At 37.6% G+C, this 17257-nt stretch overlaps 1 protein-coding gene across 4 annotated transcripts in view; it reads left to right on the top strand.

The window, feature by feature from the left end:
- The window catches only part of LOC149131560 (uncharacterized), a 32321-nt gene extending 17896 nt beyond the window's left edge, over positions 1–14425 (top strand). The window contains exons 2-4 of one of the 4 annotated variants that reach the window (XM_089339105.1): positions 5625–5714; positions 9779–9809; positions 13809–14425. In XM_089339105.1, the coding sequence (XP_089195231.1) occupies positions 5625–5714; positions 9779–9809; positions 13809–14281 (594 nt within the window). In that variant the 3' untranslated portion in view covers positions 14282–14425. Of the gene's footprint in view, positions 1–5624; positions 5715–9778; positions 9816–13808 lie in introns of all 4 variants that reach the window. The other 3 variants (XM_089339104.1, XM_089339106.1, XM_089339107.1) reach the window with 3 other exon arrangements.
- The last annotated feature ends 2832 nt before the right edge of the window (positions 14426–17257 follow it).

Below are 17257 nucleotides of genomic sequence, written 5' to 3'. Positions count from 1 at the left end.
ACTGTCAATAGGTATCAGCATATGATCTGGCTTCATATCCATGAGGAAATTTGTCTCGCATCATAGTCTCAGGTACATTAGTTCACAAGCGCAGATGTGGCTGTGTGGTAAGAAGTTTGCTTCCCAATTACATGGTTCCGGGTTCAGTTCCACTGCATGGCACCTTGGGCAAATGTCTCCCACTATGGCCTTGGGCTAACCCAAGCCTTGTGAGTGGATTTGGTTGACAGAAACTGAAAGAAGCCTGTTGTATATGCGTGTGTGAACCTAGAACCATGTAGTTGTGAAACACACTTCTTACTACAGAGCGGCAGTGGCTGCGGGGTTGGCGGCAGTGGCAGCGGGGTTGGCGATAAAGAGAGTTTCAAATATTAGTCGCAATTTTTCAGGAAGTGAAACTTGAAGTGAATAACAATCCATACAGTGATGTGTAATTAATATAATTTCTGCGATGAGTAAAATGCAAAAAAAAAAAAAAAAAAAAAAAAAGAATTTTAAAACATTTTTAACAACAATAAAAGATTAAAAAAATTTTTCTGAAGTTTATTTTTCTGAATGAATTTGTTTTTCAAAAATTTGAAGAAAAGTAAATTTTTTTTTTCCTTTCTATTTTTAAGAAATTTTAATTTAAGAAAAAAAAAAAAAAGACCTTAATTCTCATTGTTAGAATTACATTGAACCTAGAACTGTTTAGAAATATTTGTGTAATGATGAATAGCTAAGTGAGTCACAAGGGATGTGTGTGACTAGCTCTTAGTTTTTAGCTGTGGGGGTTCAAGTTGAATGTGAGGTAAGGCTTCTCTTGGAGAATGGTACCATTTCTGGGTATTTGGAACCACTGGTTCCAAATACTATGCAGTAGCCTTAGGGTAAAGGATAAAGACCCCCTTCGGTCCTGAATGACCATGTGATTGCACCTAGAAAGTTCCCCTCCGAGACACAAGACCAGGCATGGTTGTTTTATGGAAGACCAACTGTCACCCATGCGTACCAGCCTCCTCTCACACCACCACTATTATCCAAGGGTAAAGCAAAGGTCAAGACAGTTTGGCACCAGAGACAGACACCGCAACTCATTTCTACAGCTGAATGAACTGGAGCAATGTGAAATAAAGTGTCTTGCTTAAGAACACAACACACAGCCCAGTCTGGGAATTGAACTCACTACCTCATGACTGTGAGCCCGACATGCTAACCATTGAGCCTTGCCTCTTTAACATTTAAACTGGCCATATCTGGCCGAAATAGTCTACCTCTTTTATGTTCAAACTAGCCATATCCAGCATCTCACACTTACCCTGCAATGTCATTCTAAAAATAAACAATCACATCTTCAAAATCAATAAGCTACAAGATAAGACATGATTAATATTAAAAAATGTGAATAAATAAATTACATTTGACAGAGTAATCTGAATGCTAAAGGGTTGACATGGTTGCTCAACCTGTTAGAAATAGCAGTTAAATAACCACATGTTGGTTTTTATTTAGACGACATAGGAGTGCTCAATACATATTGTAGAGGCTATGTCTTTTTTTTATTGGAACTTACCCAAGTGGCCTTTCTACAAGTGTCTTTCTTCTTCTATAGCCCCTGGATATGAATTCTATTCCATTTTATTGCTTTTGTAAAAGAACAATTTTACTGGATCTGAGACCAGGAATGGATATATATCTGGTCAATACATCTGGAAATGTCCATCCTCAGACCAGATTCTAGTAATTGTTTCAGTCACTTCAACATTGGTTTCACATTGCAGTTGTGTATGCATATGTCCACAGTACGTGTGTACCAGCTGTCCAGTTTATGTTAATCATGCATATTGCACTCAATGGTCATCTTTGCCACCATGTGGAAATGTCATCTCAAACAGGCCCCTACCACATGTGTGGATGTGTGTGTGTGGCTATGAAGATGATGGTTGTGTATGTGTAAATTATAATTTGAACGTGTGGGAGGATCATTCCTTGTATATGTGTTAGGAAGTGTGCAGTTGATTGTTTTATGTGTGTGTGTGCTTATAAGGAAATTGTGTGTGTGTGTGCATGTAAGGGAGTGTACATCTGTAAGGATGATCATTCTGTGTGTGTGTGTGTGGTGCTTGGTGTATGATTGATCTTCGTAAAATATGGGAAATTAATGTGTATTTTATTATGATTGATGTTTGCGAAATGCAAGAGATATTAATCTGTGTGCAAACGTGTGTGCATATGTGTGTGTGTGTGTAAATGTACTCCCCCCCCTCTCTCAGGCCAATAATCTCTTTAGCCACTCTTATCAAACACTGCTACATCAGAGGAATCCCAGTCAGTCAGTCAGTACACTGTGTCTATAAACCATCTTTGTTGTGTAGCAATCTTCTTTATTTACAACTGGGCAATCTCTTCTTACATAAGAGGAAATGGTTCTACAAAATGGAAGGAGGACTGGGGTGGGGTGGGGGTGGGGCAATCATCTTAGCACGGTGGCGTTTGTTTAACCCTAAGTCAGTTCTGATCCTGTTGACCACTGGTTCCCAGTGGAGTCCCATATACAATTTGTTAACAGTTTATGTGCAGTACAATCGATTAGACTTCAACTATATGCAAAATGTTTTAACAATTGTTTCCGACTCCGACTCCACAACTCCGACTCTGACTCCATTTTCCCTGGTTTGCACATTGGACAAAATGCTTAGCAGCGTTTCGTGTATCTTTACATTTTGGGCTCAATGTCTGACTTAGCAACATGTATGAACAAAAGAAAAATTACTTGTCTCTTTCAGGTTTAGGGGCTAAGGGTTACGTTTAATGTCAAAAAAGATTTTAAATGTTCTTACACGTGTTTGTGTGTTATTCAAATCTTTCACCTTTTACTTGTTTCAGTCATTGGGACTGAGGCCATGCTGGGGCACTTGGTTTTAAGGGTTTAGCCAAACAAATTGGCTCCAGTACTGATGCTTTAAAAAAAAAAATCTGGTACTTATTCTGTTGATCTCTGTTGCTGAACTGCTAAGTTGTCAAGTGGTGGTGGTGATGGCAAGAGGGATTAGCACAAATAGAAAGATGTACACAAACACACACACACATACACAAAGGAATACCCAGTCCAGGCTGTAAAGTGGTTGGCATTAGGAAGGGCATCCAGCTGTAGAAACCATGTCAAAGCAGATCTTTAAGTATGATGCAGTCCTTGGACTCATAGGATCCTTGTCAAAGTGGCCACCCTGTACCAGCATGGAACATGGACATTAAATGATGTTAATGAAGAATTTAGTAAATTATCTTCACTAATTATTTAGCTGATGTTTGGGGACATGAACTAACATGGAATTTTGATGGAAGGTTTTTGACCCTTTAGCATTTAAGCTGGTCATATATGGCTAAAATATTCTATCTGTTTTATGGTCAAGCTGGCCAGATCCAGTTTCTCATACCTGCCATACAGTGCAAGTCCAAAAATAAACAACCTCATCGTTGAAATCTCAAAGCTACAAGATCATGCAGGATAAATTCAAAACAATATGAATAAATACGTATCACATTTAACAGAATAATCTGAATGCTAAAGGGTTCAATATTGATCAGTAGTTCTCAACCAATGCCACCAAATTTCAAGCAGGGATGTAACAAGTTTTCCAGTAAGATTTCTGATTAAATCAATGAGTAAGGTTAATATTTACAATGAATTTACCATTTTCGATGAGTGTGCAGCAGACACCTATCTCACCTGGAATATACGCCCCTGCTGGATTATACCTAGGGCGAGTGTCTTCTACTATAGCCTCAGGGCCCAAAGCTTTATAAAGGGGTTTAGTAGACAGGAACTGAAAAAAACCCATTTTATGTGTGCATATGTTTTTGTATCTCCTTGTTTTTGGCATTGCATTATTGCTATAAATAAACGTCATTTCATTTCCAATATTCTGTGAAAACTTGTCTCACCATGGGGTAAATATTACCTTGCTTGGAAACTGGTGAAAGTTGGCAGAAACAGGTAAGGGCATCCAACCACGGATAATCTGCCTCAATAAATTTCATCAGACCCATGCAAGCTCGGAAAAGGGGACGTTAAAACGATGACGATGTATCTGTGCTATTAGTGACCGTATCACACGTCAGAGTCCACCACGCAAGAAAACAAGGGAAGACAAAGCCTTGGGGGAAGTAAAGAGAAAAGAAGACAGCCCCAGTGTAACTGGGAAATCTCTGGACAGTTGCTGTAACAATGAATTTCTTCATTTTACATATTTATAGTTTAAGAAACTTGTCTGATCTCAGCACACGGTTTACCATTTATTTACATTACACGATGGTCAAATATTGAAACATAGCTTACAACGAGTAAAACAGCTTGGAAACAACCTATCTAATGCCAGTCTCCGATCACTGTCCAGTACACTCGGTACCATCCCTCCTCCCGTAATCTTTCCATCCATCCATTCGTCAATCTACCTGTCTATCTCTGTTATCAACTCCACCTCCTCCTTTCACTATAATTAGTACATAGTTTAAAGTTGGACAAAGTATTCTGTTTGAGAACAATATGAGGTGGGAGAGGTGACCTCCCTTGCTTACACTATATGGACACAAACTGTGTGTCAACAGCCAGTTGGTAAAGAACCGATAGAATAAGTAGTAGGCTTACAAAGAAAAGCAGACATAAAACAATGATGATGGTTATATGTAGTTTACTGTTCCGTTATTAGTAGGCTCGACAAAAAGAGTACTCTATCCAGCGAGAGATAAATCTTATTTTAAAAGGGTAAGGACCCCTTCGGTCATGAATGACCATGGGATTGCATTGCACTTAGAAAGTTCCCCTCCAGGGCACAAGTGCAGGTAAGGTTGTTTGTGGAAGACCAGCAGTCGCCCCTGCATACTAGTCTCCGCTCTCCATGCCACCGATGTTGACCAAGAGAAAGGCAAAGGCTGATACAGTTTGGCACCAGTGATGTCATGACATGAAATAGCGTCTTGCTCAAGAACACAACACAGCCTAGACCTGGAATCAAACTCATTGCCTCATGATTGCCAGCCCGGTGCTCTAACCACCTCATATATATAGTGTTAGAAACATAAATTGTGACTAAGGTTTGGTGAAAGATTTTAATTAAAAACTTATGGAAACAAGACGTTTGTACTCAGAGCCGGGTTGGTAACGAAAGGGTTAAACCCCAAAAGGACTTACAGATTAGTTCTTGACTCTTGTTTCATAGTGTTAAGAAAGTGATACAAAGCGCTGTCCTCTGCCACAATTTGGTGTGTATATCTACGTGCCTACCTGCGTACCTACCTACCTACTTATTTACCCACTTGCCTTCCTACTTACCTCCCTAAAAGGGGCTATGAACCCTGCTCTTCCTCCTAATTAAGTCATAAAAAGAAAAACAAAAGTTCAAGATTCTGGACATGTTTCAGCATTATTAGGCCTCTTCAGCACTTTGTTGACTTCACTTTTGTGGCCCAAAGTATGTAAGTACAGATGAGAGAGTACCACTAAATAGATGTACAATAATGTACATCTCGTACTTCGCTGCCTGTTCGTATATATCTCTGAACCCCCAACTCCGTCGGCTTAAGTTATCGATCGCCCCCTTCCCCTCTGACTGACTCTCACAGCCGTTTCTGTTTTCTTTCTGTAGGGTTCTCCCAATGACTGGGAATCTGCAAGCTTTGCTGGCAATGAAGACCGCAAGGAAAAGTTCCTACGTTTGATGGGTGCTTCTACTAAGGTAAATAAACGAAAACCAATACTAAGTCCTTAGAGTGTGATGGTCATTCATGTTGGTTTGGATAGGGGCTTGCGCAAACAAAAACCAATTAGGGATTAACCCCCTCTTTTTTAACATTTTTTTTGGTTTGTTTTTGCAAATAATAAATATATCATCCTCCGCTCCTCAATTCCCTGTATTTCCCCGTTTATATCGGTGCCCCTCGTGGCTGGCAAAACCAAAGTTAACCCTTCCTATCGCTAACCAGGATGGATTAACCCCTACCTTTTTTTTTTTTTGTTTTTGAAAATTATTATGCTTATCTCGTCCTCTGCACCTCCTCATTTCCCTGTGCTTCCTCATGTATGTCGGCATCTCTTGTGGCTGACAAAACCAAAGTTACCCCTTCCTATCGCTAACCAGGATTGAAATATGGTCCCTCTTTTTGGTTTTTTATTTTATTTTTTCAATCACTCACTTTTGTTGTTAACTCAGGTTAATTACTATCTACCAGGCGTTGAATCTCACAAAGTCTAATTGTGACCAACCCTGTTTATTTTTTTCAGGCATAGTATATTCTGAACTACACTACCCAGTATTTCTCTTTTTTTTTTTGTAAATCAGTGAAATTTGACTTGGTGGGGTAGTTAGCTGCTGTGTCTTGCAACCCGAGTTGCCATGTACAGGAATATCGACTATCTCATTGACTTGCATTTTCGTTCCCTCGTTTAACCCCGCCGAGTCAAACCTGATTGAGCAGACCTTAATGTCACAACATCATATTTCTGCAGAGTTAGGACAGGATGGAGTGGAGTGGAGTGGGTCGAGGGGAGCAAAGGTGGGAATGGTGTCACTGCTCTCAACCGATCCCTGTGTGTTTACTGGTCGTGCAACTCTGGAAAGGGATGAAAGACAAATTTCACATGAGGCTCTTTAGGTGGGGTTTAACTCTTTGTTACCGTATTTCTGTTGAAATACATTGTTTTTGTTTCTTCTAGGGCTGTGGAGTTGAAACAAAAAACTTCGACTCGGACTCCGACTCGGACTCCGACTCCGACTCTGACTCTGACTTTGCTACTATCGGCACCTCCGACTCCTGTTGATGTAATTGAGTGATTGTGGTCTACATATCTCATAAAGCTTATGCATACACTTGTACTTTGAGTCTGCCTATATGTTATAAATGGTTTATATTCAAGAATAAAGACATTGTGAGTCAGAGTCGGCAAAGCTCATCTACCGTTATTGGCTACCTGATGTCACCATACAGTGGAAATGCTGGTGTTACTGGATATACATCAGTAAGATCTAACAAAGGACTTATTTAAACAATTAGCTGAGGAGGTGCATTTTACACTTTGGTTGGATGATAAATGAACGCACATCTCAGCAATGTACTGCAAGTGTTACAAGGCAGCGAGCTGGCAGAAACGTTAGCACGGTGGGCGAAATGCTTAGCGGTATTTCGTCTCTCTTTACGTTCTGGGTTCAGATTCCGCCAAGGACGACTTTGCCCGTCATCCTTTCGGGGGTCGAAAAATTAAGTACCAGTTGTGTACTGGGGTCAATCTAATCGACTGGCCCCCTCCACAAAAATTTGGGGCTTTGTGCCTTGAATAGAAAAGAATGTACTATAAGTGTGAAAATCTGTCAAAACAGTTGTAGTGATTTTAAATGAGGAATGTCATTCATTCCATTTTCTATATATATATATATATATATATATATATATATATATATATATATATATATATATATACACACACACATATACATACATACATATGTGTGTGTGTGTGTGTGGTGGAGACAGGGCAGTGGTAAGTTGGGCCCTGTGATCCTGTGAACTGGTTGTTAAAATGTTTCTTTTAGATATAAACCGGTTCTTGCGCTTTTTATGTTGGGCATGGAACCCTACTGGGAAAAAGATCAAAGAATTCACACCATGTGTATGTGTGTGTATAGTATAGTATATATGTGTGTGTGTGGATCTTTATGAATTGTCTTTATGAAGTATCTTAATATATTCGCATATATTATGTACATACCTAGAAATACTTCATTCTCTCTCTCTCTCTCTCTCACACACACACATGTATATCAAGGTTTATGATTTCATGTGTATGATTATACTGACATGCATTATATACACACATACTATTGCCTCACTCCCTTCACACACATGTCTACATATATGTGTTTGTATGTGTGTATATATGTATGTATCTGTATACATATATATGTGTGTGTGTGTTATATATGTATGTGTATATCCCCCTGGGATGGGTCCATATATGATTTGTTAAAATTTATTTTTACAATACAAAAAATATTTTCACCATTTTTATTTATACAATTCCTAATAGTATTTAATTCTAAAAATATAATGGCATTTAAAAATAATTCTTTTAATCAAATGACTACGAGGATCCATCTGAGCAAAATAGGGGTCAGAAGAGTCCATGGGCATAAAATGGTTGAGAGAACCACTGCTATAGACAAACGATTGACCAGAGATTAGAAAATGCTTAGCAGCATTTTGTCCATCTTCACGTTCTGAGTTCAAATTCTTGCTGAGGTCGACTTTGCCTTTCATCCTTTCAGGGTTGATAAAATAAGTACCAGTTAAATACTAGGGTCAATGTAAATGACCTATCCCCCCCCCCCCAAATTGCTGGCCTTGTGCCAAAGCGCGAAAACAATATGGTATGTTGTTTAACAAACCTGGGACCAGTTGTGCCGACATGGCAGTGGTGGAAGGGGGGCAGCATGTTGAAATGAAGGTGGTGGTGGTGGTGGTGGTGGAGAGGGTGATGATGATGAGGATGGTAGTTGTGTTGGTGGTGGTGGTTGTGATGATAATGGGGTTGGTGTTTGTAATCATATCACTAGCTGGCCCCATGCCATCAAAAACGACAGCTACTTGTAGTATTTTATATATTCTATAATATACAAGACCAAGTTTTTAGTTTAACAATTCTTCTATTACCAAATTTTTTGTGAAAAATCCATCCGCAACTAACATCCTTTGCTTGTTTCCTTCAAAAGAATTTTAAAGTTTTCCTTCCTTCTTGTACGACATAAGGCCACATAAAGCTGGCTGTGACTAAACACGGGAGCTGGCAAGTAAATGCCAAATACACAGAGTTGAAACGCTGTTTGATTTTTCTTTTTGGTGTTGAATGTTCACCATCCCACTTCCATTGCATCCATGCACACACACACACACATAAACATTCACATACCTCCCTTTTACACACACACACACATACACAGTTGAAACGTTTGATTTTTTTTTTTTTTTTTCACTGTAGAATTTCCATCATCCCACTACCAATTTGTCATCACCCCCTTCCTTCCTTATTCATCTATCACCCCTTCCTTTCTCATTTGTATGTTGTGACGGAGAAAAACACAGGAGTATTATCATAGTAGATAATTATAAATGTTGATGAAAGTGGTCATGGTGCTGATGTGTCTGTCTTTGTTTTTAAAGGCAGTAGAATGTTATTTGGAGGAGATTTGCTTGCTATTTCTACCTTGTCGAGCAACCATGTAGAGGCTCTTCATGGAAATGAAGACATGATTGTGATGTTGATGATGATGATAGTGGTGGTGGTGAAAATGATGTTGGTAGTGATAGCATCATCATCATCATGATCTGTTTTCGCAGAATTTTGGAAATGAAAGATACCACCTGCACAATGGTGACACTCGCTTACAATTATCATGCAATGTCAAGGCAAGGAGACAGTAACACGCACACACATACACATAAATAAATATGACGAGCTTCTTACAGTTTCTCTCTACCTTATCCACTCACGAGGCTTTATATATTTCATTTTATTTTATTTTACCTAGTTTCAGCTCATGAGCTGTGGCCATGCTGGGGTACCGCCATTCAAATATATATATATATATATATATATATATGTATGTATGTATGTATGTATGTATATATAGTGGTGTACCAGCATAAAATGGGTAAGAAAAAAGCGGTAATGATTGTGTGTGTGTGTGTGTGTGTGCAATGTCTGATGCCATTTTCTGGAATTAAAACAAAATTCTGTCTTTTATTTCAGAGAGACCAAGATAATCCAGGAAATGAGAAAGGTCTCGGTTCGTATTTCTGATTTCTTTTTTTTTTTTTCTTCTTCATTGTTGTTGTTTTAGCCCTGGGTTAACTCTGACCCTGTAGCAGACCTATCATTAAAGGACTCAAGGTAGGCAGTTGGTGACGTTTATGTAGTAAGACAGACAAAAAAAAAAATAAGCGAAACGCAGGTGCCCAACTGAGTTGGAAGCAGATTTACTTCTGCCTTTATAGTGCATAAAGAAAACGTTGTTGTAGGAATGTACGCAGCAGTTCTATGCGTAGTTTTAATACTGAGATTGAAAGGAATGGGCGAATTATACCTATCTAATCTACAAAAAAATAAGATAGTTTGCATTTTATGCATAATAATCAGAGCTTCATAATTTTATTGAATTAGGTGCATATTTTGCCATAAAAGGAAAATGTTACTATCGATCTATTTCATTCAGGGTAGGCACTTACCTGCCTTGCCTACCCAGGCAGTTCACATCCCTGCCTGGGTAGTATTTGCTCCCTGCTGAGCTGTCCAGACAATCCCTTCTAGCACACTCTCTATCGGAAAGACAGTAAACCAGTGATTAACACTTTGAACACCTGTAGCCATCAAATCTGACATTAAATGATTAAATCAATAAACACTTAATGGTAATTAAAGATTTAGATCACCTGTAAAAATAATTAACTATTTAATTAAATCCTGTTTGTTACTGAAATATAAATGAAGAATAGCTGATTAAGTTTAGGTATTACATTAATTAGTTTATTGCTCCTAGGTGCCATTTCCCTGTTTCTGAGGAAGCACAATGCTATATTGACATTATTATTATCATTATTATTATTATCATTATTATTATTATTAAGGTTGTGAGCTGGCAGAATTGTTAGCATGTTGGATGAAATGCTTAGCAGCATTTCACCTGTCTTTGCGTTCTGAGTTCAAATTCTGCTGAAGTCGACTTTACCTTTCATTCTTTTGGGGGGTCGATTAAATAAATACCAGTTGATGACTGGGGTTGATGTAATTGACTTATCCCATCTCCCAAGCTTGCTGGCCTTGTGCCAAAATTTGGAACCATTATTATTATTATTATTATTATTATTATTATTATTATTATTATTATTCAGTAGTCTTATTTTTATCGTGTGCTTTCACTGCACCGTGTGTGTGCCTTGGGTATGTGCTGTGGTTTGTTGTGATGCTCTTATTTTCACTGCATTGAAAGTGTTTTACATAGGATGTGTGCAGTGCTTAGTAATGCTATTTTCTGTATGTTATATATGCTTGTTAGTCATTGTGTTTTTCTTTTTTTATCACACCTAAGGCACCTACTGTGATAGGAATTGTTTCTGTTTTTAGATTCCACATTTCCAGATCTTTGCATTTTGAAAGTTTCTCTGTTTCTTTTAGAGAAACATTGTCATCTGTTGGTATTGATTATTATTATTATTGAGTGAGAGAACAGTGCATGTCATCAAAGTGACACTGGGGTAAAATATACGAAGCCCAGTATACCCAACATGACTACCTGTCTGATAAGGCTACACCAGGCACATTAATCACAGCCTATGTACATGACATGGCGATCTCCTATCAAGATAAACAGCACATGACATTGCAGGTGGGGTCCAGTTAGAACTTTTTTCAGTTCAAAACTTATGAAAACAAGACATTTGTACTACAGAGCCAGAAGCAGTTTCAGCCAGGTTGGTAGTGAAAGGGTTAAGAATTGTTTCTCTATTATATATTTTAACCCTTTTGTTACCATATTTCTGTTGAGATGCTCTGTGTTTCCTTCAATTACTTTTAAATATAAAAAAGAATTTAGTAAAATAACTTAGTTATCATTCAGCTAGTGTTAGGAACATAAATTGTGACTAAGGTTTGATGGAAGATTTTAATTCAAAACTTATGAAAACAAAACATTTGTACTCAGAACCAGAAGCGGTTTCAGCCGGTTTGGTAACGAAAGGGCTAGACTTGTTTTTTTTAAAAGAAATCTACAAGTCTGTCTACGAGTGCTTGTGAATCAGTGATTGCATCTACAAATGATGGTGTGCACGAATCTAGTGCGAGTAGAAGTGATTCAAAAAACAATAATAATAATTTTTTCCGTTATGAATTATCTTGACATTCTTTTTACTTTACATAAAATAGTCTTTACATTCTATTGTTGTTTTGTTGCCATTTATTTACGAGTATTAGAAGTTTTATAGGGAAAATTATTTTATGGGAATGAATTATGATTTACGACATTGCTACTATGGGAAATTATTGCTCTGCTTTATGAGCGCCCTCTGCCAACAAATTAACTCATATATTGAGACGTTATTCTTTTATTCTTTCTTTTACTTGTTTCAGTCATTTGACTGCGGCCATGCTGGAGCACCGCCTTTAGTCGAGCAAATCGACACCCAGGACTTATTCTTTGTAAGCCTAGTACTTATTCTATCGATCTCTTTTGCCGAACCGCTAAGTTACGAGGACATAAACACACCAGCATTGGTTGTCAAGCAATGCTAGGGAGCACAAACACAGACACACACACACATAAATATACATATATACGATGGGCTTCTTTCAGTTTCCGTCTACTAAATCCACTCACAAGGCTTTGGTTGGCCCGAGGCTATAGTAGAAGACACTTGCCCAAGGTGCCACGCAGTGGGACTGAACCCGGACCCATGTGGCTGGTAAGCAAGCTACTTACCACACAGCCAACTTTTCATGAACCCTTAGAATACTGCTGTGGATCCCTGATTTACTATTTTCTTAGCATGGACCCTGGTTGAGAACCACTAAGCTAGTCCAACACCTCTGCTTAGCAACCATATCACCTCCATGGTTAAGAAGCTTGCCTTGAGGTTCAGTCCTGTGTATGACACTTTGGGTTTGGGGTTCAGTCCTACTATACAACAAGCATCTTTTATTACAACCCCAGGCTGACGAATGCCCTACGAGTGAATTTGAGAGGTAGAAACTGTGTGGAAGCCTGTTGTGTATATATAAATGTGTGAGGGTTTCTTGGGTTGTTTACATTCTCATAACTTAGTGGTTTGGCAAAAGAACCTGATAAAAATAAGTACCAGACTTGAAAAATGACATTACGTACTCATGTTAATTTGTCAACTCAACTATTCGAGGCAGTGCTCCAGCATGGCCACGATCCAAAGACTGAAGCAAGTAAAAGGTTATAGAATATAAATATCTCAACAGTTTTGTTACAAAATTATAATATTTCTCGTTAATTAATCTCGGATTATACTGATTGTTTCACATTGTCTGGTACTCATATTATCGTACTTTATTTATCGAAGGCCTAAGTTTATCAGAGTTGTGTCCTTTTTTTTTTTTTGAGAATTACTTCCCTTTTACTGACTTTAATATTAGCTATTTACACCGGTATACACCGTAAAAAGCACCCACTACACTCTTGGAGTGGTTGGCATTAGGAAGGGCATCCAGCTGTAGAAACTCTGCCAGATCAGATTAGAGCCTGGTGCAGCCTTCTGGCTCGCCAGTCCTCAGTCAAACCGTCCAACCCATGCCAGCATGGAAAACGGACATTAAACGACTATGATGATATATATATATATATATATATATATATATATATATATATATGGGAGAATGTACAAAAAAACAACAGACGAGGACAGGTGGTGTAAATAACAAAAGGATGTATTAGTATGACGCTCAGGAATACGGAAAGTCTTTGACGTTTCGAGCTACGCTCTTCAACAGAAAGAATACGGAGATAAGGAGAAAAACACAGAGAAAAAAAAATTGAATAGTGTTCAGTTAACGGTCAATATATACATATACACGCTAAGTATCTTCTATACTGAGAATCTATGGATTTCGTCTGTGGACTATATATGACAAAATGTGTATATAATTGTATAAATATCTGACAGTTTATTATTATTGTTGTTGTTGTTGTTGCTGTTGTTATTATTTTGTAATATTTTATCACAACTTTTTTTTTTTTTTTTTTTTTTTTTTTGTCTCTTTTCAGAAAAGTGTGAAAACACTATGCAGACTAAGATTGATAGAGAACTGGAACACCAATTTGAACAGGGCCAAGAACACAAACGTCTGAGCGGCAAACACGGTCACACGGGGCTCGGATTCAAACCAGAAGAAGAAGAAACCCAGCAGGAGGCAGCACTGGTGTCAGCGGCAAAGAAGATGCGCAAGGACAACTCGTCCACCACGGGCGGCGGCGGCGACAACAGCAGCAGCAACCAGTTCCCTGGCGAGGACGACGAGGATGACGAGGAGGAGGAAGAGGACGAAGAGGAGGAAGACGAGGAGGAAGATGAAGACAAGTCCCTGGATGGCGTCGACGACGAGGAGCTGAGTGACGAAGAGGAAGACGAGGAGGACGACGTAGAGGATGACATCAGCGAGGAGGACGAAGATGGGGATGGCGGTGGCAAAGTAGGATCGGATGCAAAAAAGGCCAGCGTTGTCGAGAAGGGCCATTAGTGAAACATTGGATTTATATTTCCTAAAAACATTTTTACATTTCTTGTCATCTCATTTTCCATGTCCATGTCATCTGTGTCGTTTTTAACCAATGTCTGGTCAGTCATTCTTGGCTGACCACAAATAAAACAATGTCATTAGTTAGTTGTATTTGCAATTCATATATACACACACACACACACACACACACATACACATATATATATATACACACACACACATATATATATATATACACACACATATATGTTTTCACTTCACATTTCTATACACTCAATCCCTCTCTCTTTCTACATAGATATACATACATACATATATATGTATGTATATTACCTTATATATATATGTAATGTTTTCATTTCACATTTTTATACACCCCTAGCTCTATCTCTATATCTTTCTATAAATATTTACATGGATATCACACACTGGTTTCTCCTGCTATCATCCCTGCTCTTCCCTCTAAACAAACATAAATGATATCCTTAATATCACAGTGGGTTTTTTTTCTACTCTCTCATATCTCCTGATATCATACAGTGTTCTCTCCCCTGATATTACAGACACCCCCCTCCTTCCCATCCAGTATCAAACAGTGTATTTTCTCCCCCACCCCCACCCCGGATATCAAACAGTACCCTACATACACCCCTTCGTATCATATCACAAAGAGGTTTCTTTTTTTTTTTTAATATTATTATTTCCTTTCTTTGATATCTTCTAATATCATAGTACATTTCCCCACTGATATCACACGGCAGTTTTTATTTTCTCTTAATATCTTCCTCATATCAAAGAATAAACTCACCCCTCTCCTCTCCATCCTTCCTTCTATATCACAATTTTTATTATTATTATTATTATTATAATTTTTTTTTTTTTACACATCTCCAATATCTTATGATATCACACAGTGTGTTTCTCCTTTGATATCTTTATAATATCACAGAGATATTTTCCTCTGATTTCACACTGTATTTTTCCCCCGCAAATATCACCTGATATCAGAGAGTGTTATTTTATTTTGTTTTTGATCTGATATCTCAGCTAGTACCCTACATACCATACTGTTCGATATTCTTCACTGTTTCTCTGTTTTCCCAAAGCGAGATTCCACACGTGTTCTATCATTATCTGGTATTGATTTTATTTTTCATATTTCTTTCTTCCTTTCTTTCTTTTTTTTTTTTCTATAATTATTTTAGTTCTTCAAACAAAAACACAATAATAATTTGACAAATTTTGGGGTAAATACTCCATTCCTCTCCCTCCTCCCACCCAACCTCTACACTTCCATGTCTTTTATAAATTAAGTGAATTATGATAATATTTGTTTATTGGACAAATAATTGAGAAATGTTTCATCTGAAATCATTTGCTTTCTCCTGCATCATTCATGTATGTGTTGTGTGTGAGTATATATATATATATATATATATATATATATATATATATACACACACACACACATATATATATGTGTGTGTGTGTGTATATATGTGTGTGTGAGTGGGGTGTGCATATTGTATTTGATAACATGAAAGAAGCTTTGGTATATTTGGCTGCACCCAAATTTTCTGCAGTGCAAAGTCGGTGTCAGGGACAAAATTAGCTTACGGGTGGTTCATCTTGGTAAATAGGAACTAGGGTGGTTTCAATGAGATATTTTTTGGGGGTAGTGGTGTCTTATATTGCCATGAAATACAGCATACATATGTTTGTATATATATTTACACACATAAATATATATATATATATGGATGGATGGATGGATCCAAACAGTTTGATTCAAATTCATTGATACTCTTGAGTTTCAAACGTGATGCTAGTCGTCAGCCATTTGTGTATGTGTATATATATATATTAGATGAAAAGTGGTTATGAGTCCATACAAATCAAAAATTATAGTTAAAGAAAGTAGATGAAGTTGGAAATGGCATGGAAGTATATTTTAGAGAATGTTTAATAAAACATTAGAGATATTAGAATTTGGAGGGGAGGGGTCAGAGAGAAAAAACAATTTTTAATATTTACCATATTTGATAAGATGGATACATTGAAACCGGTAATATTTTATTAAACATTCTCTAAAATATACTTCCGTGACTTTTCCAACTTCATTTTACTTTTTTTAACTATATATATATATATATATATGTGTGTGTTTGCGTCAAACTATATGTGCATACATATATATATATATATATATATATCCATACACACACATCAAGGCATATGTATGTGTACCTATATATTCGTGTGTGTGTGTGTGTATGGTGGGCCAAAAGTCATGCACAGAATAAGTTCACTACACTCCGGAATTGTCAAAGGCATGCTTCAAGTTTTCTGAAATTGAATAAAATAAATGAAATAATGGTGAATACACACCTACCTGCACATGATGAACAAAATGAATAATAATAACAACAATAATAATAATAATATGAATAAAATGTCAAATATTTTGGTGCGTGACTTTTGGCTCCACTGTTGGTTTCAACATATGAGGATCTAACAACCTGCACTTTCTTTGTCAACCAGAATGCTTATGTCGTCGAATGTGACATTCGAGGCCCACCACCGATTTACAAAGAGGCCCGCAGATGTTGCAAGTATAAGGATTACGGGTCAGTGCAGGCGGTACTTTTGCAGCCGCTCTTCTCCTTTGTCTTGCAACCCATTCACATGTTAATGCTGGTTGAAACAGTCTCTTATACCCATTTTGACACGATGATCTCCATTCTGTTCACTCCAAGGCTGTTTGCTCAAAGCTGTTGTGAGCCAGCCACATTGACTGCTGAGAATTCACATTTCAGCTTGTCTTTGTGTGTGTGTGTGTAAATATGTCGATATATGTGTGTGTATATGTATGTACATATGTGTGTGTGTGTGTCTATCTCTCTCTCTCTCTCTCTATATATATATATATATATATATATATGTGTGTGTGTCTATCTCTCTCTATATATATATGTG

This window comes from Octopus bimaculoides, chromosome 21 (genome assembly GCF_046866305.1).
Source record: "Octopus bimaculoides isolate indiv1 chromosome 21, ASM4686630v1, whole genome shotgun sequence".
Taxonomy (NCBI): Eukaryota; Metazoa; Mollusca; class Cephalopoda; order Octopoda; family Octopodidae; genus Octopus; species Octopus bimaculoides.
The sequence above is the reverse complement of the archived record's forward strand: the minus strand, read 5'-3'. Positions and strand labels throughout refer to the sequence as shown.